Source organism: Scyliorhinus torazame, chromosome 4 (genome assembly GCF_047496885.1).
Source record: "Scyliorhinus torazame isolate Kashiwa2021f chromosome 4, sScyTor2.1, whole genome shotgun sequence".
Lineage (NCBI taxonomy): Eukaryota > Metazoa > Chordata > Chondrichthyes > Carcharhiniformes > Scyliorhinidae > Scyliorhinus > Scyliorhinus torazame.
In genome coordinates, this window is record NC_092710.1 from 231,299,319 (window position 1) to 231,323,259 (window position 23,941).

The window sequence follows — 23,941 nt, forward strand, 5'->3', positions numbered from 1 at the left end:
AGGGCAGGGATACGAAGGTTGGGAGACCTGTTTGTGGATGGGAAGTTTGCGAGCCTGGGATGAGCTGGAGGAGAAGTATGGGCTCACCCCGGGGAACACCTTCAGGTACTTACAGGTAAGGGCGTTTGCCAGGCGGCAGGTGGTGGAATTCCCGCTGCTTCTGCCACACACAGTACAGGACAGGGTGCTCTCGGGGGGGTGGGGGGGGAGGGTGGGGGTGGGGGTTGGGTGGGGGGGTGGGGGGGGAGAGGAGTGGGGAAGGTCTCGGAAACTTACCAGGTGATGCAGGAGGAGGAGGCCTCGGTGGTGGAGGTGAAAAGTAAGTGGGAGGAGGAGTTGGGAGAGGCGATCGAGGAAGGGATGTGGGCAGATGCCCTAGGGAGGGTGAACTCTTCCTCTTTGTGCGCGAGGCTCAGCCTCATACAGTTTAAGGTGCTGCACAGGGCACACGTGACCGGGACAAGAATGAGCCGGTTCTTTGGGGGCGAGGACAGGTGTGTTAGGTGCTTGGGGAGCCCAGCGAATCACACCCATATGTTCTGGGCATGCCCAGCACTGGAGGAATTTTGGAGGGGTGTAGCGAGGACGGTGTCGAGGGTGGTAGGTTCCAGGGTCAAACCGGGCTGGGGGCTCGCAATATTTGGGGTGGCAGAGGAGCCGGGAGTGCAGGAGGCGAAAGAGGCCGGTATTCTGGCCTTTGCGTCCCTGGTCGCCTGGCGATGGATTCTTCTTCAGTTGAAGGATGCGAGACCCCCAAGCGTGGAATCCTGAATCAACGATATGGCGGGGTTTATTAAGTTGGAGAGGGTGAAATTCACCTTGAGAGGGTCGGTACAAGGGTTCTTTAGGGGGTGGCAACCGTTCTTAGACTTCCTGGCAGAACGATAGACATTGGTCAATGGCAGCAGCAACTCGGGGGGGGGGGGGGGGGGGTTCACTTTATTTTTGTTTTTGTTTATTTACACTGGGGGTTCTGAAGGGGTGTATATATTTGCTATGTTTGCTTTGTGTTAAGTCGGTGTGTTAATTTATTATTTATGTACGGGGGGGGAGGGGGGTATGGAGGGTTGTTTTTTTTACTGTGTTTTGTACTTAACCCTGTTGGGTTCCTTTTTCATTTTGTTACTGATATTCTGTGAAGACCTTAATAAAAATTATTTTTAAAAACAAAAAGAAAGGTAGTCGGGATAATGCAGGAAACTATAGGCCGGTAAATTATTGGAGAAAATTCACAGGGCCAGGCTTTATACCCATTTGGAAACAAATGGTCTCATCAGCGATAGACAGCATGGTTTTGTGAAGGGGAGGTCCTGCCTCACTAACTTGATCAAGTTTTTTGAGGATGTGGCAAAGATGATTGATGAGGGGAGGGCAGTGGATATTGTTTACATGGACTTCAGTAAAGCTTTGACAAGTTACCTCAGGGCAAACTGGTACAAAAGGTGAAGTCACAAGGGATCAGAGGTGAGGTAGCAAGATGGATACAGAACTGGCTCGGGTCACATAAGGCAAAGGGTAGCAGTAGAAGTGTGTTTTTCTGAATGGAAGGTTGTGACTAGTGGTATTCCACAGGGATCATGTTGTTTGTAGTATATATAAACGATTTGGAGGAAAATATGTTGGTCTGATTAGTAAGTTCACGGATGACACCAAGGTTGGTAGAGTGGCAGATAGTGTTGAGGATTAGGACATGGGAAGGTTGGCGACTTGGGCAGAGAAATGGCACATGTAGTTTAATCTGGACAAATGTTAGGTAATGCATTTTGGTAGGTCTGACAGAGAGAGGAAATATACTGTAAATGGCAAAACTCTTCGGAATAATGAAAAGTCAGAGAGATCTGGGCGTGCAGGTCCACAGATCTTTTAAAGTGGTAACACAAGGTAGTCAAGAAAGCATATGGAATGCTTGTCTTCATTGGACGGAGCATCAAGTATAGAAACTGACAAGTCATGCTACAGTTGTACAGAACGTTGGTAAGGCTGCACTTAAAATATTGCACACAATTCCGGTCGCCACACTACCAGAAGGATGTGGAGGCTTTGGAGAGGGTGCAGAGGAGGTTTACCAGGATGTCTCCTGGTCTGGAGGGTGTTAGCTATGCGGAGAGGCTGAATAGACTCTGACTGTTTTCATTAGAATGACGGATGTTGAGGGGCAACCTGATAGAGGTCTACAAGATTATGAGGGGCATGGATAGAGTGGATGGGCAGGCACTATTTCCCAGGGTGGAAGGGTCAGTCACGATGGGCATAGGTTTAAAGTCTGTGGGACAAAGTTTAGAGGCAGGTTTTTTTACACAAAGGGTGGTGAGTGCCTGGAATGCGCTGCCAGGAGGGAGGTTGTGGAAGCAGATACATTAACGGTGTTCAAAAGGCATCTCAACAAATACATGGATAGGATGAGTATAGAGGGATACGGCACTAAGAAGTGATGAGGGTTTTGGCCAAGAGTGGTATCATGACTGGTACAGGCTTCAAGGGCCGAAGGGCCTCTTCCTGTGCTGTGTTGTTCTTCCTTCTTTGTAATTCCTAGCTATACTTGCATATTAACTTTGTGTTTCTTGTACAAGGGCACCTTTTTTTCTGAACACAATATTTAATCGTTTTTCACCCTTAATCTGTTTTTCTATTTTAAGGATTACGACGGGGGTGTAAAATATTCTGCAGGAATAACAGAGTCTCCTGGTTTTGTGATTATAATGCCCTTAAAATGGAGTATGAGATTCCACAGGGATGAGAGTGGAACTCCTTTCGTCTTGTAACTACTGTTGGAAACTTCCAGGACAGATGCCCAATATTCTAAGTCATGTGATCTGTAGCAACCATTTTTTGCTTCATTAAAAAGTCCAGTTAAAAAAAAATAGCAAAAAAAGAAAGAATAAAGTTTTAATGTGCACAGTTCATATTTCTTTTTATATCTTATTGACATGACACTGAATTTAATTACAAGTTTTGTGCTCATTTGACCTTTGCTTCCCTGCTCCCTGTGGTATGATTTTTGTGTCTTGAACTGTGAGCATCTCTATATTTCCTTATTTTTTATTGTAATTACCCCTGTGTGTGCTTCTAAGGGGCCATGTTTGCCTGTCTCTGCCTTTTTGCACATTTAATTTTTGGGGTCCATGAAGATTGAAGTTGCAGGCATTTGGAACTGTTGTGAAACCAGGGATGTGATTTTGGAAGGTATCCGTTGGTTTATTCCGGAAAAGTGGAAAGAGAATGAAAGTGATGAGTTACCTCATCTCACTCCCAGACGTTGTATCCCACAGCACTGGGCTGATGTACATGCTTTTGTTATTTAAAGTGATAAGTTGTCTTGTGCTATTATTGCTGACTGCCTGCGATTGCTGTAATTTGCAAAGAAAGCCAGGACCAGCTAGCTTGAAAATGACTCTGGAGTAGAGGACTGGCTGGTTGCATATTTGTGGTTCTTATGACATATAAACACTCAAAAGTGGACAAATCTTTGCAATCTGTTTGACCTCTCATGCAAAGTTACTCAATTTGTTGGTTTTCATCCAGGCTTTATCTGATTGCTGTTTCATATTTCCCCATTCCATAAAGACCTTGGTATCTAATGCATGCCACAAGGGAGTACATGATAGATATTTAGGTGTAAAAGTGCACCCAAAATGTAAGGTTTGTGGGAGAAACTAGTACTTCGATCACAGGTGAAATTTGTAACAACCACATGATGAAGTCCTGCAGCAAGAAATTAGGGAGATAGCATATTGAAAAGCAGAACCTCAATGGTTGTCATCTTTGGATGACGACCAGTGCGACGTGCTAGTCTGTGTAGGATTAGGAGGATGGAGCAAATGAATGCTGAAGAGATGGTACAGGCAGGAGAACTTTAGTTGCCTGGATCACTGGATCCACTTCTGGGGCAAACATAGAAATAACATAGAACATTCGGTGCAGGAGGAGGCCATTTGGCCCATTGAGTCTGCACCGACCCACTTAAGCCCTCACTTGAAAATTAATGAATATAGGGTAGAATGAACCTCTGCCCTATCCCCATAACCGAATAACCCCTCCTAACCTTTTTGGTCACTAAGGGCAATTTATCATGGCCAATCCACCTAACCTGCACATCTGGACTGTGGGAGGAAACCAGAGCACCTGGAGGAAACCCACGCAGACACGGGGAGAACGTGCAGACTCCTCACAGTGACCCAGCGGGGAATCGAACCTGGGACCCTGGCGCTGTGAAGCCACAATGCTATCCACTGCCCTACCTGGCATTTGGGGCCTGTACAAGTTGGATGGGTTGCACTTGAACTGGAATGGGACCAACATCCTTGCAGGGGAAGATGGGGGTTGAGGGAAGGATAATATCTTAGCAGACTCCTTAATTGAGGCCTTATGGGTGGAATTGAAAAACAAAAAGGGGGCAATCATATTGCAAAGAGCATACTGTAGGCCCCAAACAGTCAGGGAGAGATAAAAGAGCACGAATGCAGACACCTCTCGGAGAGATGTAAAAATAATGGGATAATAATAGTAATAACAATATTAATTGGAATATGCGTACCCGATCATCGGTGCGCATGTGTATAGTTTTGCGCATGCGCCCCGATGATCGGGCATGCATGCACAGCGCGACCCATTTTAAAAAATCTGTTCCTGGCCATTTTGAAGGCTGCTCGCAGCCGGCATTATTAAAAGCCAGCTGTTGCGCGCGGATGTGCACTATCGGGAGTGCCGCGACGAAAGGCTCCGCGACCCTCCCGACACCCGTCTGTGACCCACCCGCGGGTCGCGCCCCTGAGTTTGACAATGCCTGATTTATATGTGGCAATCAAAAAATGGAGATTTAAATTTACTATTTATAGCCTATTACAATTAATATCCCTACTTATGACTCTCTGTATAAGTGATTTCAGTTAACTAATTACAACAGCAATATACTTGCCTGATTACAATATCCACTTAATGCTTAGGTACATCTACCTAATTATACGATCCAGTCATTAGCAAACATGTATTTGTGATCCTTGACCATCTGTAACTGTTATCTTGAGCAATGGCTTGTGACTCCCTTGTGGTTATCATTGTTCTGCTTTATTTTCAGTCACAGCTGCTTCACAGAAGCCCTTAAAGCATGTACTAATGATTTTTAACCCTTTCAGAAGACTATGGATCAAGTGCTGGAAAATGGTATGAGAATATAAAGATTTTTGAATGGCAGCACAGACACGATGGGCCGAAGGGCCTCTTTCTGTGCTGTAAAACTCTTAAGTCTCTATGAAATATTCTCAACTATAATCCTGGAAGTACTTGAAAACTCTTAAAGTGCTTACTGAAATTTTACTATGTGAATAGGAATGCAGTAAACATTTTAAAGAACTTAAAAACTGGCCCCCAGGTTAGAACTGGGAATGCTGGACTTTTCAGTAGTTTATATAGAATAATTATATAGAATATAGTCCAATAATTTGTATAGAATGTTGGACTTTTCTCAAGAGGAGTTTGTGGGAACCAAGGTAAGAAGCTGTTGGAGAAAACTGTCTTGTCGATGCAGAAAAGTAGGGAGAGAAATGGAAGGGAGCATTGTCTAAATCACTTTATTGCAACCATTAAACTGGGATAACAGTTTCGTAGTGCCATTTGAGAGTTGGGATTATGGTGAATCAATCAGGTTTACATTGAATAGATAAATCCTCAGGATTGCAGGAGTGAGGGAATTGGAAATTGTTACCGGAAGTGTGCATAGAACATAGAAAATACAGCACAGAACAGGCCCTTCAGCCCACGATGTTGTGCCGAACTTTTGTCCTAGATTAAGGACAAATCAATATGCACCCCAGCATTCTACTGTAATACATGTACCTATCCAATAGCCGCTTGAATGTTTCCGACTCAACTAGTTCCACAGGCAGTGCATTCCATGCCCCCAACTACTCTCTGGGTAAAGAACCTACCTCTGACATCCTCCCTATATCTTCCACCATTCACTTTAAATTTATGTCCCCTTGTAATGGTTTGTTCCACCCAAGGAAAAAGTCTCTTACTGTCTACTCTATTCCCCTGATCATCTTATAAACCTCTATCAAGTCACCCCTCATCCTTCTCCGTTCTAATGAGAAAAGGCTTAGCACCCTCAACCTTTCCTCGTAAGACATGCTGTCCATTCCAGGCAACATCCTGGTAAATCTCCTTTGCACCTTTTCCAAAGCTTCCACATCCTTCCTAAAATGAGGCGACCAGAATTGCACACGCTACTCCAAATGTGGCCGTACCAAGGTTTTGTACAGCTGCATCATCACCTCACGGCTCTTAAATTCAATCCTTCTGCTAATGAACTCTAGCACACCATAGGCCTTCTGCACAGCTCTATCCACTTGAGTGGCAACTTTCAAAGATGTATGAACATAGACCCCAAGATCTCTCTGCTCCTCCACATTGCCAAGATCTCTACCATTAACCCTGTATTCTGCATTCATATCTGTCCTTCCAAAATGGACAACCTCACACTTTTCAGGATTAAACTCCATCTGCCACTTCTCAGCCCAGCTCTGCATCCTATCTATGCCTCTTTGCAGCCGACAACAGCCCACCTCACTATCCACAACTCCACCAATCTTCGTATCGTCTGCAAATTTACTGACCCACCCTTCAAGAGTAGTGAGGCCGTGGAATGCCCTACCTGCTACAGTAGTGAACTCGCCAACATTGAGGGCATTTAAAAGTTTATTGGATAAACATATGGATGATAATGGCATAGTGTAGGTTAGATGGCTTTTGTTTCGGTGCAACATCATGGGCCGAAGGGCCTGTACTGCGCTGTATTGTTCTATGTTCTATGTTCTATCTCCCTCATCCAAGTCATTAATGAAAATCACAAACAGCAGAGGACCCAGAACTGATCCCTGCGGTACGCCACTGGTAACTGGGCTCCAGGCTGAATATTTGCCATCCATCACCACTCTCTGACTTCTATCGGTTCGCCATTTTGGTATCCAACTGGCCAAATTCCCCATTATCCCATGCCTCCTTACTTTCTGCATAAGCCTACCATGGGGAACCTTATCAAATGCCTTACTAAAATCCATGTACACTACATCCACTGCTTTACCTTCATCCACGTGCTTGGTCACCTCCTCAAAGAATTCAATAAGACTTGTGAGGCAAGACCTACTCCTCACATCTGTGCTGACTATCCCTAATCAAGCATGATATACAAGACTTGATATAATCTGGTAAGCAGTCTTGCAACACCAGGTTAAAATCCAACAGGTTTGTTTCGAATCACTAGCTTTCGGAAGGTGAGTGAAGAGGTGGGTTCCACAACCACAAATATGGACAAAGTCAGTGTTACAAGATGACACGTTGAATGCGAGTCTTTGCAGGCAATTACGTCTTTATAGATCTAACCAAAAATAGTTGCATGTTGTAACCTTTAAACAGCTGAATCAATAAAATGTCCTAACAATTTTGATTCTATCTACATTTTGTGATTTTTCTGACTTCTTAAAAAGCAATTGAACTGATGTGTTTTGGGGTGTTTAAATCGTTGTTTTTTCACAGAATAGAAATGTGAAGAAATATGAATTCTGGAAGGATGTGATTGCTTCCATTGAATACAATTACAAAGCATCTGCTTTCAAAGGTAAGTCATTATTTCACAATTCCATAATGCAAAGTTTTATCGGAATTAACATTTTGGATTGCCAGCTCTTAAAGATTGTATATCTGGAACATCAACTACTGCAAAGATTACATCCAGTACCTGTGGGCCACTTGAAGTTTAATTTTTGCAGCAGTTTTGGATTTTCTTCTTTTTGACCTTTATTTTGGATCAGTGTTGAAAATGATATCCTTCAAATGTTCTTTGACCATTTATAACATGCCTCATTTCTGCTAAAGCTGTTATGATTATGGACATAACTACTTTACAAGTCACCACAAAAGTACTTGTGCTGTTCTTTGTTCTGGATATTAATTAAAGCATGAAATGTTGGTTGTTAGAAGGAAGAGATATAAAGTTTATTTTTTCAATCCATTACTAGTGTGCAAGTGTAGTACTTGGGTCGAAAATCCTGTCAATTTATGCCAGCGAAATAATGTAATCATGGCACAATGCCCACTTCTGGTTGAAAGTTTGTCTAAATTCAGGTGCAATTGATTTACGCCTTTTCTTCCTCTACACCTACATGTTCTACAGCTGTCTATAACAATCACCCTGTCTGAATGCACCGTGGCTCAACGAACATGGCTCTGTTCTGAGGCTAAATCGCTGTTCATCTTTTTCAAAACTGGTGTAATTGAATTTTTGGTTGAGCAATAATCCAAATAAATTTTTGGGCATTGGATTGATAATTTGAAAGCAATTTGTATGTGATATTGTCTCTGAGAACAACACTACATTTTCTATTTCTGTGACTGCAAATTTATGGCATTTATATATGTCACAAAATTGAAAAGCTTCCATAATGTTTTAAAATGTGCCATGCCTAATGTACATGACTACTGAATCTTCAATTTTCTTACTTTTCATATGAGTTCAGTGCTTGCCTTGAGCTCCAATTATTTGCATTGATTTTCTGGTAGTTTACTTCATTTTTATGTGAAATTGGGACAAAATATCAGTTTGAATAAACATCAACAGAATGGCTATAACTTACCCATTACTTCCCCAAAGGAAATTCCATTCAGCATAGTTTAAAACTGGATCAGTTTTAAAATTAATATACTTAATTTGTCACCTTATTTTTTAATGTAAATGAACTTATTACAATTACAGACCAAGTTAACTTTAGTGGTGGGAAAATTTCTGGAAATAATTATTTGGAATAGAGTTAATAGTCACATGGAAAAATGCAGATTGATTAGTAAGAACTAGCATACATTTCTAAAGGGGAAATTGTGTGTCGCTTACTTGCTGAGGATTTTTAAGAGGGAATAGAAAAGGATCGATGAGGAGTAATGCTATTGATGTGGTGTACATGCCACACAATGGATTTGAGAAAAGTTATGATAAAAGGGACAGTAGCAACGTGGATACAAATTGGCTGAGTAATAGGAAAGAGAATAACAGCCAATGGATATTTTTTGGGCTGAGGGAAGGTTTGTAGTTGAGTTCCCCAGGGATCGAGGGAACCCTTGCTTTTCCTGATGTATATTAATAATCTAGATCTTGTTGTGCAGGGGACCATTTCAAAGTTTGTGGATGATATGAAACTGGGAAGCATTGTAAACTGCGAGGAGGACAGTGTTGAACTTCAAAAAGGACGTATACAAGTTGGTGGAGTGAGCAGATGGGTGACAGATGAATTTCCATGTAGAGATGTGTGAGGTGATGCAGTTTGGTAGGAAGAACATGGAGCGACAATATAAAATAAGGGGTTAAAAATTCTTAAGGGACTGCAGGAGCAGAGAGACCTGGGTTACGCGCATAGATCATCGATGGTCGCAGGACAGGTGGAGGGGGCAGTTAATAAAGCATTTCGCATTCTGGGCTTTATTAATAGGAGCGTAGAGTATAAGAGCAAGGAAGTTATGCTGAATTTGGATAAGACACTAGTGATACCTCAGCTGGAATATTGTATACAGTTTGGGTTCCACTCTATATGAAGGATGTGAATGCAAGGGTGAGAGTTCAGAAAAAGTTTACATGAATGGTTCCAGGGGTGAGAAACTTCAGTTATGAGGACAGAGTGGAGAGGTTGGGACTGTTCACCTTCGAGAGAAGACTCAAAGGAGATTTGATGCATATGTTCAAAATCATGAGGGGGCTAGACAGAGTAGATAGGGAGAAACTTTTCCCACTTGTTAAAGGACCAAGAATGAGAGGGCAGAGATTCAAAATGAATTGCAAAAGAAGCAAATGTGATGTGAGAAAAAAGCTTTATCACACAATGAGTGAATCAAGTCTAGAACATACTACCTGGAAGTGTGGTGGAGGAAGGTTCAATTGAGGAATTCAAGAGGGCATCAGATGATCATTTGAATAGAAACTATGTGAAGGGTTACGGGTGAGTAATAGGAAAGAGATTAACAGCCAATGGATGTGGGTGGAAAAAGCAGGAGAATGGCACTAAGTCATGATGTTCGTTTGGAGAGCTGGTGTAGACACAATGGCTGAATGACCTCCTGAGCCGTGCCAATTCTGTGATTCTTATAGTGCATGCTTAGTTTGATCAGCCACAGCAAGTTGGCTGATATTTGTACCTGTTCGGACTAGAATGATCAAACACTTTTTAAAATTGACTCTTGGATATCAAATTAAAGTTAATGAGAATATTTTATGTTGTGCTTGCCATATTTTGAATAAGGTAATAAAAATAACAAATTAAATCTTTAGTCTCATTGCTTATTAATTTTTCTGCCAATACTTTTAATGGCATCGGCTAGCTTAACAACAGAGGAAAACCTAAGGAAGGGGATTTAATATTTAACATAAACACAGATGAACATATTAGTTTTTAAAAATTCCTGATTGTTTACCCTCATAGCTGCCTACCGAAAAGCAACTCTTCCTTTTTTGTCAGACAACTTAATAACTTTCATGTATTTGGTCAGTTCCTTTGAAACCAATGGAAATGTTTTCTGCTGGAAATGCTACTCAGAAATTTTTCTGTCGTGCTTAGCACAAAATACAGTTTCAGTAAGTGATCACATGCATGTAAGTTTATTTTTATACATATAATTTCTGATAATATAGTGTTGGTTGTGGGCAAACAGAACACTCATATTATTATTTGTGCACTGGAATTAATAAAAGCACCATTATTTTCTCCTCTTCTGGTAAAGTGACCATAGAAGTTTATCTATAAATTAAGGACAGCAGGTTTATTAAATGTAATAATTAAACTGGGCAAAGAGGTCAATATTGCCAATGGAACTTGATTACAAAATTTGTATTGTATGCCTCTGCAAATACAGAAGTAAAGATGTGTCAAATTTCACTTTTCTCAATATTAATACAGACCTAAATTAGCATTTGTGATACATTTGTATGTGGTTTAGTTTGTCTTCGGGGGTTTCTTCAGGTATTTGTGCCAGTTCAGTGGACCCAAGACATTGAAAGTTGTTGCTGGTGACCCTGACCTGGACAGGAAATCTAGGTATAATCTGCGCAAAGCCGATGCCAAGAGAAAATACCAGACAAAGTTAGAGCCCAAGACTAACAACATAAACTCTCATCGGTTGGGAGGGGAAATCAATTGGGGAGTATGGAGTGAGGCACTGTGTAGGGTAACTGGGACCTACTTCAATGCAAGCATGAGTCTGATACAGTTTAAGGTGGTACACAGGTGCATATGACTCTGGCTAGAATGAGTGGGTTCTTTCAGGTGGTAGCAGATGAGTGAGAGGTGTGGGCGGGGTCCAGCGAATCATGTGCACATGTTTTGGGGTTGCAAAAAAAATTGGGAAGATTCTGGGTGGGAGTGTTAGCGGTCTTAGCGAGAAAGGGGAAAAAATTTGTACAGACTGTATAGTTAATTACTGGGAAGTATGTTTCCCGGGGTGTTTTGGTATACGTTTGTAATAAAATACATTAAAAAAAAAAAACTATCGGTTGTGGCAAAACTTAAACAATACAACGGGTTGCAAAGCAAAGCTGAGAAGAATCTCTGACAACAGAGCACCCCTCCCAGATGGTAAGAGTCATGGGCATGCTGAATGTCCTTAATTTTCTGAGGAAGTACAGGTGCTTGTTTAGGGGGAGGTGGTGGTGTAGTTGTTTGTCATTGGACTAGTAATCCAGAGACGCAGGCTCTAGAAACCTGGATTTAAATCACACCACGGCAGATGGTGAAATTTGAATTCAATAAAAATCTGCAATTAAAAGTTTTAAAATTACCATGAAATGATTGCCAGTTGTCGGAAAATCCTTCTAGAAGGAAATCTGCCGTCCTTACCTGGTCTGGCCTACATGTTACTGCAAACCGGCAGCAATGTGGTTGCCTCTTAAATGCCCTCTGAATGACCTAGCAAGCCACTCAGTACAAGAGTAATTCGGGATGGGCAATAAATGCTGGCCTAGCTGGCGATGTCCACATCAAATAATTGATTTTTAAAAAATCATACCGAGAAGATGGTACTGCACTCCTTCAAGATACTGTTTTTGTTTGTTTCTTTATACTTAAAATCAGTTGGGCTTTCTGTAATTTTGCAAATGATCAGAATGATAATAAAATCGATAATTCTATTCTGAAATTACATCCTTAACCTAATACGTTGGCGAAAGTTATGTGGCATCATATGCTTAGCAGGTACATTAAATATTTTCATTGTCTTACAGATAGGGCTAAAACGTATTTTGTTCCTTAGTGATATGTAAAGCCTCGGAATTCTTTCCTCACCTAAAGGCTATTTGATCATTGTGTGAGCCTGTTAGTGCCAAATATTTGGAACAAAGTCTTTCAGCCCCTTTACCCGGAGTTTTTGATTAGACATATATTAAATTATTGCATACAGTTTACTGGGTGGAGGTGGGTTGTGGGTGATGAGCTGGTGGTTACAGCTACGTGTACAACGTGAACAACTACGTGTTCACAACTTGGATGACAGTCAATTGGAACAAAATGCGAGCAGTAGTGACCTGGATAAGTTGGCACCTTTAGACCGTGGAAGTTGCAATATTATTTGAGCGCGAAGGCAGACAAAGGGGGCCTGAGAAAAATTGAATCGAAAGGTGATGAGAGCCTGCTGATGCAAGCATAGGCAGTGGGCTATATGTAGAATCAGTTGTTAGTGATGATAGAAGGGTTAATTTTTTTTAATGCATTTTTATGGGATGTGGCCTTCGCTGGCTGGGCCAGCATTTGTTGCCCATCCTAATTGCCCTTGAGAAGGTGGTTGTGAGCTGCCGTCTTGAACCGCTGCAATCCATGTGGTGTTGGATTCAACAAGATACTGAGCATCTTCCAAACCCACAACCTCTACCGCCTTAGAAAGGCAAGGGCAGCATAAGCATGGGAACACCACTGCTATAACTTTCCCTCCATACTGACTTGGTCCTATAAGCAGGATCAGTTGTTGGATTAGGATCCTGGAATTCACTTCCGAACGGCACTGTTTGCTGTACCGCTTGCAGTGGTTCAAGAAGGGACTCTTCACCTACTCCAGGCAATTAAGGATGGACAATAGATGCTGACCTTGACAATGACGCTCTCATTCCATGAACAAATAAAAATGAGTAAATCTTTTGCTATTAATTTTGTTAACATTGAATGTTCAAAGTTGCTATATTTGTGGGATAGATAACAGCTAACTTCAGAAAATTAAGGTTTGTTATTAATAACATAAGATATGCCTGTGAGCCCCTCTCGTACAGAAAATTAAGGTCTTAATAGTTGTAAGTTATAAAAATGTCAAAAATATCTTTTTACATTTCCTTTCTTTCTGTCTCTGCCAGTCCAATCGTTTTTTCCCACAATATTTCTCCTTCTGTGCTTGATTTGTCATTTTCTTTCCCTACCCCGTTCTAATTTATAATATTGTGTATTTCTCAATCCTTCAATTTCTTTGGTTAAGGATATGCCATGTTGCTTGCCCTGTTCACTCAGGTTCAGGATACACGGGGGGCGATTCTCCAAAATGGAGACGAAGTGTTCGCGCCGTTGTGAACTATGTCGAGTTTCACGACGGTGCGAAACGGCCACGGGGCGACCGATTCTGTCCCCCACGGGGCCAGAACGGCGCTGGAGCGGTTCACGCCACTCCAACCTCCCTGCCCGGCGCCAAATGGGCGCCACGCCAACCCGCGCATGCACAGTTGGGCCACGCCAATCTGCGCACGCGCGGGGGACTTCTTCACGTGGCCCTGACTCAACATGGCGTCGATGTTCAGGGGCCGGCCGCGCAGGAAAGCAGGCCCGGGGAGGGGGGGGGGGGGCGGGGGGGGGAGGGGGTAGTGGCCCGCTGATCAGTGGGCCCCGATCGCGGGCCAGACCCCATTGGAGCCCCCTGCCCACCAACAGGCCGCCCCCTGACCCTTCGTGCAGAGTTCCCGCCGGCAGCGACCAGGGGTGAACAGTGCCGGCAGGACTCTTGTCGTATCTGCGCAGCTGTTCGGCCTATCCAGGCCGGAGAATCGCAGCCGGCACCACGTCAAACGCGGCAGCTCAAATGGCGCCGATTCTCCGCACCTCAGAGAATCGTGCGCCGGCGTCGTGGTGCGGTTGCGGGGATTCTCTGGCCCGGTGCGGGGCTTGGAGAATCACCCCCACTGACTCCCCTGCTGCCATATTATCATCTTGCATTTTCACAAACTTAATGGGGGGGAAAAAGGTTTTGAACTGAAGGATGGAAGGCACATTCAGCAGATGGTCAATACTGTTAAATGCCAGGCTACAACAACATTTTGCCCATACCTTAAAAATGTGTGAATTCATTAACAGCAATTCCTAATGTTAGTGGACGTTTTACAATTAATTTTGGTGTGTAATCGAGTAAAAAACGGTTTACCTCAGCAACAAGAAGCATTTATTAAACTGTAGAAATGCCAAGTACACAGTTCTAATTCACAAAGTTATTTATTGTTTGGTATTTTCCAAAGGATATGCACATTTGAAAATTTCAGTATGGTAGCCAAAAATTTTGTTTGAATTAATGTTATTGACATGGATGATGGCAACAGAACATTTTCTCTTAAAGACACAATTCTCTGCAGAAGCACAAGTTAATTTGACCTTTTATGTTATTTTATTGCTAAGTATGACCTCTGATCCAGATTCTATGTTTTCCAATCACATTACAACCACAATAAATTCAGTCCCATCAACCATTTCAAATTGCACTTTCTTCAGTTGATATTCATCATGATGGAGCAATTAGATAACCTGAGAAGGAGGAACTTTTCTCTTCAGATGAATATAAACCATTGAATTCTTTTGAAGGTAACTGAATGTAAACTTTGTCTTTTTTACGTAGACTTAATATAGCACTCCCTGAGGCCTGATCAATATAACCTTTTTTATAGTCATCAAAAGTGTAAATTACAGCTTTGTCATTTTTGTATAATCCAATCCAAACACTTGCACCTTCGACTTGTATATGATAAGAAAATTGATAGATGCCAGGTATTTTGCATGTAAAAATCCCAGTAGATGGCTCATAATTATTATTTGAGTTGATTAATAGTTTGTCAAAAACTACTGGTTTGCCTGCTGATGAAAATGAATGAGAAAGGATGGCTGTGAATGCTGGAACAGAAACATCATTATTGTCATGCTTTTCCGATTGCACAATAACTTTTCCAGGTGGACCTGGTGGTCCAGGACGTCCTGGAGGACCTGGTGATCCTTCCCGTCCAGGTGAACCAGGTAGTTCGCCTGAAATCTTTCCATAATAATTACCTGGATTACCAGGAGGACCAGGTTCTCCTTTTTCGCCAGGGTATCCAGGAGACCCTTGATGTCCAGGTATCCCTATTGGACCTTGTGCTCCACCAGGTCCTCTCAGTCCTTCTTTTCCAGGATACCCAGGTGTTCCTGGAGCTCCTGGACCACCTGATTTACCAGGTGTTCCAGGTAGTCCTGGGTCACCTTTACGACCAGGAACTCCTTGTTGACCCTCTGCGCCTGGGACACCTGATTGTCCTTGAGATCCTGATTTTCCTGGTGCACCACCTGGGCCTGGCTGGCCTTTTAGGCCTTGAAATCCTTGTGGACCTGGTGGTCCTGGATTACCTTTTGATCCTGTTGCACCATTTAGTCCTGAATGCCCTTTTGGACCCATCTGGCCTGGTGGACCATATGGTCCTGGTGGCCCTTGTGCTCCAGGACGACCTGCTTCTCCTTTTTTCCCTGTTTCTCCAGGATAACCATTTCTGCCTGCAGGGCCAGGCTCTCCCTTAGGACCAGGATTTCCAGGTTTTCCAATGCACTGCTTTCCTGGTTCCCCTGCGGAACCTCGTTGACCCTGTGAACCCTTTGGTCCAGGAGATCCTGGTGACCCTGGTTCTCCTTTGGCCCCAGGATTTCCAGTTCTTGATTGCCCAGGTGGTCCTGGTGGCCCCTTTTGACCTTGTGCTCCTGATTTTCCTGGTGAACCTGGGGCACCCTTTTCACCATTTGATCCTGGTTTGCCAGGGGACCCTGGGGACCCAGCTTTTCCTATTCCTTTTGATCCATCTTGACCTGGTGGCCCTCTGGGTCCTGGAGAACCTTTTTCACCTGGCTGTCCTGGGGCTCCAGATCCTTTTTCTCCTTTTGGCCCTGGTTGACCTGGACTCCCTGACTTTCCTTTTGCTCCAGGTTGTCCTGCCGGCCCTGGATGACCTGGTGGCCCTTGGGAGCCTGCTTTGCCTGTCACTGACAATCCAGGTGAGCCGGGAGATCCTTTTTGTCCTGCACTGCCCTTTTCTCCTGGTTTCCCAGGAGTTCCATTGTCACCTTTTTCTCCTGAGGATCCCTTCGAGCCTGGCCTTCCTGGTGCTCCTGGACCACCTGGTTTTCCTGTAGTTGACTGCCCTGGTGGTCCTCGTGGTCCAGGGTTACCAGGGGCCCCTCGCAGTCCGATTCCTGAACTTCCTGGTGGACCCTGTGGTCCTGGAGGACCTGGGTAACCACGTGGTCCACGCTTTATTCCTTTTGTTAAAGAGAAAGAAAATATAGTTCAGATGTTATTTTAACACAAATTCTTTTCATTTGACTACATTTATTGGTCAAGCAGCAGTCATGGTTTCAGAAACATTTTTCCACAATGTGCCAGTACTGTGCTACATGCATCAATTCAGAGATAAAAAGAAATTCTCTGGGGCGGCACGGTGGTGCAGTGGTTAGCACTGCTGCCTCATGGCACCGAGAACCGGGTTTGGTCCCGGTCCTGGGTCACTGTCTGTGTGGAGTTTGCACATTCTTCCGTGTCTACGTCGGACTTCCCTCACAACCCAGAGATGTGCAGAGTAGGTGGATTGGCCACACTAAATTGCCGCTTAATTGGGGGGAAAAGAATGAAATTCTCCTGCTCATCCTTAAGGTTGTGCCTTAATCACACACACAGTGCAGCTGTGGCTTGTTACTGGTATTTGTTTCAGAATGGTCTAAATGCACATTGATATTGCAGCCAGCGTAGCTGCGTATGTATTGCTAATCACTTTGAAGTAGCACTGTTGTATAGTGACGTAACATGTTTTGATGTTGGGCTACAATTTTATAGATTTTGTTTCAGATTATTTTTTTTATGTTCAAGTTGCTATATAAGTACAAGTTATTGAGTGAACATTGCTAAGTTAAACTCAGCTGATGGACAGTGAGCACAATTCTATTGATTGACCATTCACTTCTGTTCCTGACCTACATGGTAGCCAAAATTGTAAATGGTGCCTTGTTTTCAGGAACTGTCACCAGTCTCCACTTTAAAGGTACTGCCACTTCGTGTCTATTAAAAAACCTTGACTACTCTGATCTTGAATACCTGCTTTTCATCTTTAAAGAGCTTGTTAGACGTCAATTCTGCATTCATCTATTCTCCAGCTCTTATGTTTGAATCCCTCCGATCAACTTTCTGTCCTTTCCACAGCTCTGACTTGGCTGCAACAAAAGTTATAAATGCCTGAGTCAGTGCTCAGTTGACCCTCCTCAAACTCTCCACAGCTTTGGGACCTGTCCACCGCATCCTTTTCCAAAGCCTACCTTCTGTTGCCTAGCTCACCTAGGCTGCTCTTTCTTGGCTCCACTTTAGCTGTATAACCATAGCCACGGTATAACCATCGGTGACTTCTCTCTTTCCCCCCCCCCCCCCCCCCCCCCATACTGTCACCATAGGAGTCTCCCAAGGATCTATCCTGGGTTTTTCATCTGCCTCTTGGGAATTTTACTTGATATCAGCAATTTGTGCCCCCCACACATAACATTTTGTTGCCGAGAATGGAATAGTTGAACCTAGAAATAATGCATATCTGGAATAGCTTCATTGTGAGATACTCCATATTTTTCATCTGGTTGCCTATTATATATTAAAAGTAATAAATGTCTTGTAGCAATTAACTCAACTGCATTGAAATGTACCATATCCAGCTTTGACAATGGTAAAACTCTATTTAAAAGTGACAGCATTTACCTACTATACAGTCATTGGTTTGTTTTAAATGTCACACAGCACTGGCTGCTAAAATGGTAACTCTGCAATATGCTGACCAGTTGTGGGGTAAACAAAACTGTCCAAGTCTGCTTGCATGGCTCTGGCCATGAAGTGCTGTGTTGGAGCAGGTGACCATTCTGTACCACTGTAGCTACTAACCATGTTGCTAAAAATGAAGCTTAGAAAAAATCTGCTTTTTATTTTGTCAGTGGCACTGCATTGTTTATTTAATTTCTCTTTTGGAAGCTCATTTACTAATTAATTTTCCTCATGGAGGCCCATTCTTTAATTTTGCTGCTGTGCAAAGCATGTCATTTCATTAACCTCATGTCTTTAATTTATTTTCTCCAGTTTTTAAAATTTATTTGATTTTGCCGATCATTGGCAAGTTGTCTTATCTAATTTAGTGCACTTCCTTCCCATATTTTGTAAACGCTAATTTTCAAATAATTAATTTCTCATCTTTTTCTTTTATCGGAGTTTAATTTTTATTCGTCTTCAAATGTAACATGGTAGAAATACATTCACACAATTCTAGACAAAAGTGAGGGCAGTTTTACTTCAAAATATTGATGTTAAAAAAATTAGCATTTACATATAGAAAATTCTGGACGTAAAACAACTGACTGGAAATATATCGCTGTTCCTTCACTGTCGCTTGGTCAAAATCCTGGAACTCACTGACAGCACTGTTAATGTACCTACACCTCAAGAACAGCTCGCCCACCATAACTGCCTGATGGGCAACAAATGCTGGCCTAGCGCTGCCCGCATTGGTAAATTAGTCCTTTTTTTAAAAAACTGTAATTTTTAATGTTGCCTGTGAGGAAATTCATTTTCATTGTATTTATATAAAATGGATTTATTTTGTGCAAATTTAGGATGTCTTATGTGATCGTGTGAATAATTCAACACTGTGCACATAAGTACAGAATTCTAATATACTTTTGAATTATTGGGTTTTGAGGTCTTGTAACTTCTAACAAAAAACATGTAATTCAAACAGATATGATCTGGTCCTGCTACTCACTTGTGAGAGCAGTTCAATCTGGTATATAACCAAATCCATCTATAGATGCACCAGAGTAATTATCCTGCTTATTGTTTTCTTTTTACATTTTTCTGGTCTCAAATATCATTAGTAATGTTGGTTAAGTACATTGCATCATTCTGGAGTATTCTAGAATGAATTAATTGAGCTAATATTTGTGCAATATGTTTTCCCACACGTTCAGCATTAATTGAATTAGTACAAGATTAGTTTTATCCTCAGTGCATCATACCCCCAAAATTTTAGTCTTTGTATAGTGCATAGAAAATTTCAATTTAAAAAAAAAAAAAAAAACTTTTGTCACATTTCAAGTTATTTTGTGAAATAGATTTGATGAAAAACAGCCCAAGTTAAAACTTGCTGTTTTTCTAGAATTACTCTGGTGTTTGAAACTAATTGGGTGAATATACACTCAAATGTGTTTTGAAAAAATTGTGTGGTTGACTAATTGTCAGCTCTGTATCTAAATACAAATTGTTTGCCTGAGATTCCAATAATGTCATTCTACTTAGTACCTTCTGAACTGTATGAATCATCTCCATCTGAATCGATTCCATCTGAGTCACTCCCTGTTTTAGAAAATCAGTAACAAAATATTCAGTTAATCTTGACATTTTAAAAAAAATGACATAAATAACCAACTATCTTTCACAACAGGACTCATGATCTGCATCTTAAATTTCTGTCTAGAGCAGTAGTTGCAATATGGCAAACCCAAGTCACATACTCAAATTAGGTGCACTACTGTTATCGCATTAGATGCATAGAGACTTTAAGAAATGGCATAATAAGGGCTATAAAACTAATACCTGAAAATAGATAGTCAAATGACAAAGCAAAATTAATATAATATGGAACTTGACGAGATTACTTTTTTAAAATTAACATTTACTTTAGGTGGCACATTCAATGGAACTTTTCGCATATACCATGAATCGAAATTGCGAATTGCCTGTATGTAGCAACTTCATCGTGCAAAAAACATCTAAAGCTATTTATGGAGCCTAACGGGTTGTTTGCTTGATTCGTCTATGCACAGAACTACTGCATCTAAAATGCCAAATAGATCTCTTGTCGGTTTTCATTAAAATTCAATTGGTTGCACTTGTATTTTATCTGTACACCAATAAAATCGATGCTACTGGGGAATTAAGGTTTTCCCCCCACTCTATTGGGATCCAGTGCCTCCTTTTAAAATTTACAGGTCAACTATGGGATGAATTGATACAGGTTAAAGTTCTGTTGAAGAGTTATATTTAACTTGAAATATTAATTCTGTTTGTCTCTCCACAGAGGCCAGACCTGTTGAGTATTTCCAGCGTTCTTATTTTTTATTTTGGAATAAAGATTCATGTCCCAGCAATATGCCTGACCCCCGATCTTCATTGAACAGACATAAAAAGACCATCATTATAAATATTTCCATTTCCCATCTTTATAGCATGTGAGTGAATATGTGCCATTATGTTGGTGGGATATAATTTTTCAGATAATAATTGAGACTAGCTTAACTAATTTCACACGACTTTTTGGAGTTATTTGAAATGAGACTGATCTCTCTGGGCTGGATTTGAATCAATCCAATTTTGTCACTTTGCAATTATGGCCCCTTCCTTTTATAACGTGTGTTGCAACGATTGCAAACCTCAGTTTTTCATTGAAGACAGATGAAAACTGAACCTACCGACAAAATGAATTTATACTCCTAGTATTTGATTTTTATAATACTTACAGATTGTTGCTATAAAATGTGGAACTCAATATGGAATTAAATTAAATTTGTGCATTACTTGTCGCCTTTATTGGTTCAAATGCTCTTCTGAAAAATTATTTTTGAACTCAACAGTTCTAGCTTTCCTTTAGGATTGTAGCCAAATATCTTTATCTTTTTCCAACATTATTATTCATTCAGTTTCATAAATCAGTGAATTTGTCATACAAATGGTGTAAAGATTCAATATGTTTGAACAGAAAATGTCTGGAGAGGTTCAACTATCTTGAATATTTGTGTGTGTCAGTACTGGTCCTTGTGCAATGACTGAACACCTGAAGTTGCCAACCGTTTTAATGAAGTTATGAAACTTGTATTGTCAGGTCATGAGCTAGAATGTATGAATTTTTAAAAAATATATATTTATTAAAGTTTTTTAACACAATTTTTCTCCCTTACAAACAATAACCCCCCCCCCCCCCCGTAACAAAAACAAACAAACGAGAAATCGCGCAGAGCAAGATATATACATGGCAAAATGATATATTTACACAGCTTTTGTACACTGGCCCTCACCCGTACGTGCCAGTTTCCCCAATCCTTCATGTTATCTCTTGCGCATCCACCCTCCCAGGCAGTCTCCCCCCCCCCCCCCCCCCCCCCCCCCCCCCCAAAAGGTTGCTGCTGCTGCTGACCAACCTTCCTCTAACGCTCCGCGAGATAGTCTAGGAATGGTTGCCACCGCCTGTAAAACCCCTGCGCAGACCCTCTCAAGGCGAACTTAATCCTCTCCAACTTTATGAACCCAGCCATATCATTTATCCAGGCTGGGGGCTTCGCCTCCTTCCACATTAGCAAGATCCTTCGCCGGGCTACTAGGGACGCAAAGGCCGGAATGCCGGCCTCTTTCGCCTCCTGCACTCCCGGTTCGTCCACTACTCCAAATATTGCTAGCCCCCAGCTTGGCTTGACCCGGACTTTCACCACCTGAGATATTGCTCCCGCCACTCCTCTCCAGAACCCCTCCAGTGCCGGGCATGACCAAAACATATGGACATGGTTCGCCGGGCTCCCTGAGCACCTTCCACATCTGTCCTCTACCCCAAAGAACCTACTCAACCTCGCCCCCGTCAAGTGCGCTCTGTGGACCACCTTAAATTGTATCAGGCTGAGCCTGGCACACGAGGAGGAGGAATTAACCCTACCTAGGGCATTAGCCCACAGACCTTCCTCGATCTCCTCCCCCAGCTCCTCCTCCCATTTACCCTTCAACTCTTCTACCAGCGCTTCCCCCTCTTTCAACTCCAGGTGTATTTCCGACACCTTGCCCTCCCTGACCCATACACCCGAGATCACCCTATCTTGAACTTCTTGTGCCGGGAGCAACGGGAATTCCCTCACCTGTCGCCTCACAAAAGCCCTCACCTGCATATATCTAAAGGCATTTCCATGGGGTAACTCAAACTTCTCCTCCAGTGCCCCTAGGCTCGCAAACGTCCCGCCGATCAACAGGTCCCCCATTCTTCCAATCCCCGCCCGATGCCAGCTCTGGAACCCCCCGTCCATCTTCCCCGGGACAAGCCGGTGGTTATCCCTGATCGGGGACCACACCGATGCTCCCATTGCACCCCGGTGCTGTCTCCACTGGCCCCAGATCCTTAGCGTTGCGGCCACCACCGGGCTCGTGGTATACTTTGTCGGCGAGAGCGGCAGCATTGCCGTCACCAACGCCCCCAGGCTCGTTCCTTTACAGGACGCCATCTCCATCCTCTTCCATGCCGCCCCCTCTCCCTCCATAACCCACTTGCGGATCATTGCCACATTTGCTGCCCATTAGTAGCTCCCCAGGTTTGGCAGCGCAAACCCTCCTCGGTCCCTACTGCGTTCCAGGAACCCTCTCCTTACTCTCGGGGTCTTATTCGCCCACACAAACCCCATAATACTCCTGCCTACTCTCTTAAAAAAGGCCTTAGTGATCACGATGGGAAGGCACTGAAACACAAACAGAAACCTCGGAAGGACCACCATTTTGACCGACTGCACTCTACCCGCCAGCGAGAGCGGTAACATGTCCCATCTTTTGAAATCCACCTCCATTTGCTCCACCAACCTCGTCAGATTCAGTTTATGTAGGGTCCCCCAACTCTTGGCTATCTGGATCCCCAGATACCGAAAGCTCCCCTCCGCCCTCCTCAGCGGTAGGTCCCCTATCCCTCTTTCTTGGTCCCCCGCCTGTAATACAAAGAGCTCACTCTTCCCTACATTGAGCTTATAGCCCAAAAACTCCCCAAACTCCCTTAGAGTCTGCATGACCTCCACCATCCCCTCCATTGGATCCGCCACGTACAGCAGCAGGTCATCCGCATATAGCGACACCCGATGCTCTTCTCCCCCTCGAACCACCCCCTTCCATTTATTAGACTCCCTTAATGACATGGCCAATGGTTCGATCGTCAATGCGAACAACAGGGGGGACAGGGGGCACCCCTGCCTCGTCCCTCGGTACAGTCGAAAGTACTCCGACCTCCGCCGGTTCGTCACTACACTTGCCATCGGGGCTCTGTAAAGGAGCTTAACCCAATTGATAAACCCTACCCCGAACCCAAACCTGCGCAGCACCTCCCAGAGGTACTCTCACTCTACTCGGTCAAAGGCCTTCTCCGCGTCCATAGCTGCCACTATCTCCGCCTCTCCCTCCTCCGATGGCATCATTATCACGTTTAAGAGCCGCCGCACATTGGTGTTTAGTTGCCTGCCCTTTACAAATCCCGTCTGGTCCTCGTGGATTACCCCCGGGACACAGTCCTCGATCCTCGTGGCCAGCACTTTTGCCAGCAACTTTGCATCCACATTGAGGAGCGAGATCGGCCTGTACGATCCACGTTGCAGTGGGTCCTTGTCCCGCTTTAGGATCAAAGAAATTGTCGCGTCCGACATTGTCGGGGGCAGGGTCCCCTCCTTTCTTGCCTCATCAAAGGTCCTCACCAGTAGCGGGGCCAACAGGTCTGCGTACTTCCTGTCGAACTCCACCGTGAATCCATCCGGTCCCGGGGCCTTCCCCGCCTGCATGCTCCCCAAACCCTTGCTCAGCTCCTCCAACCCAATTGGTGCCCCCAAACCAGCCACCTCTTGCTCCTCCACCC

The 23,941-nt window shown here is 43.2% G+C and overlaps 2 protein-coding genes across 3 annotated transcripts in view; one reads left to right on the plus strand and one right to left on the minus strand.

Moving 5' to 3' along the window:
* The window catches only part of nt5dc1 (5'-nucleotidase domain containing 1), a 764,356-nt gene that overhangs the window by 61,619 nt on the left and 678,796 nt on the right, over nucleotides 1–23,941 (plus strand). For both annotated transcript variants that reach the window (XM_072499430.1, XM_072499431.1), the window contains exon 6: nucleotides 7,531–7,612. In XM_072499430.1, the coding sequence (XP_072355531.1) occupies nucleotides 7,531–7,612 (82 nt within the window). The remainder of the gene's footprint in view (nucleotides 1–7,530; nucleotides 7,613–23,941) is intronic.
* The window catches only part of LOC140411198 (uncharacterized), an 83,429-nt gene continuing 73,955 nt past the window's right edge, over nucleotides 14,468–23,941 (minus strand). Inside the window, exons 16-17 of the mRNA XM_072500287.1 lie at nucleotides 19,603–19,656; nucleotides 14,468–16,541 (exon numbers count right to left, since the gene is read on the minus strand). Of these exons, the coding sequence (XP_072356388.1) occupies nucleotides 14,770–16,541; nucleotides 19,603–19,656 (1,826 nt within the window). The 3' untranslated portion in view covers nucleotides 14,468–14,769. The remainder of the gene's footprint in view (nucleotides 16,542–19,602; nucleotides 19,657–23,941) is intronic.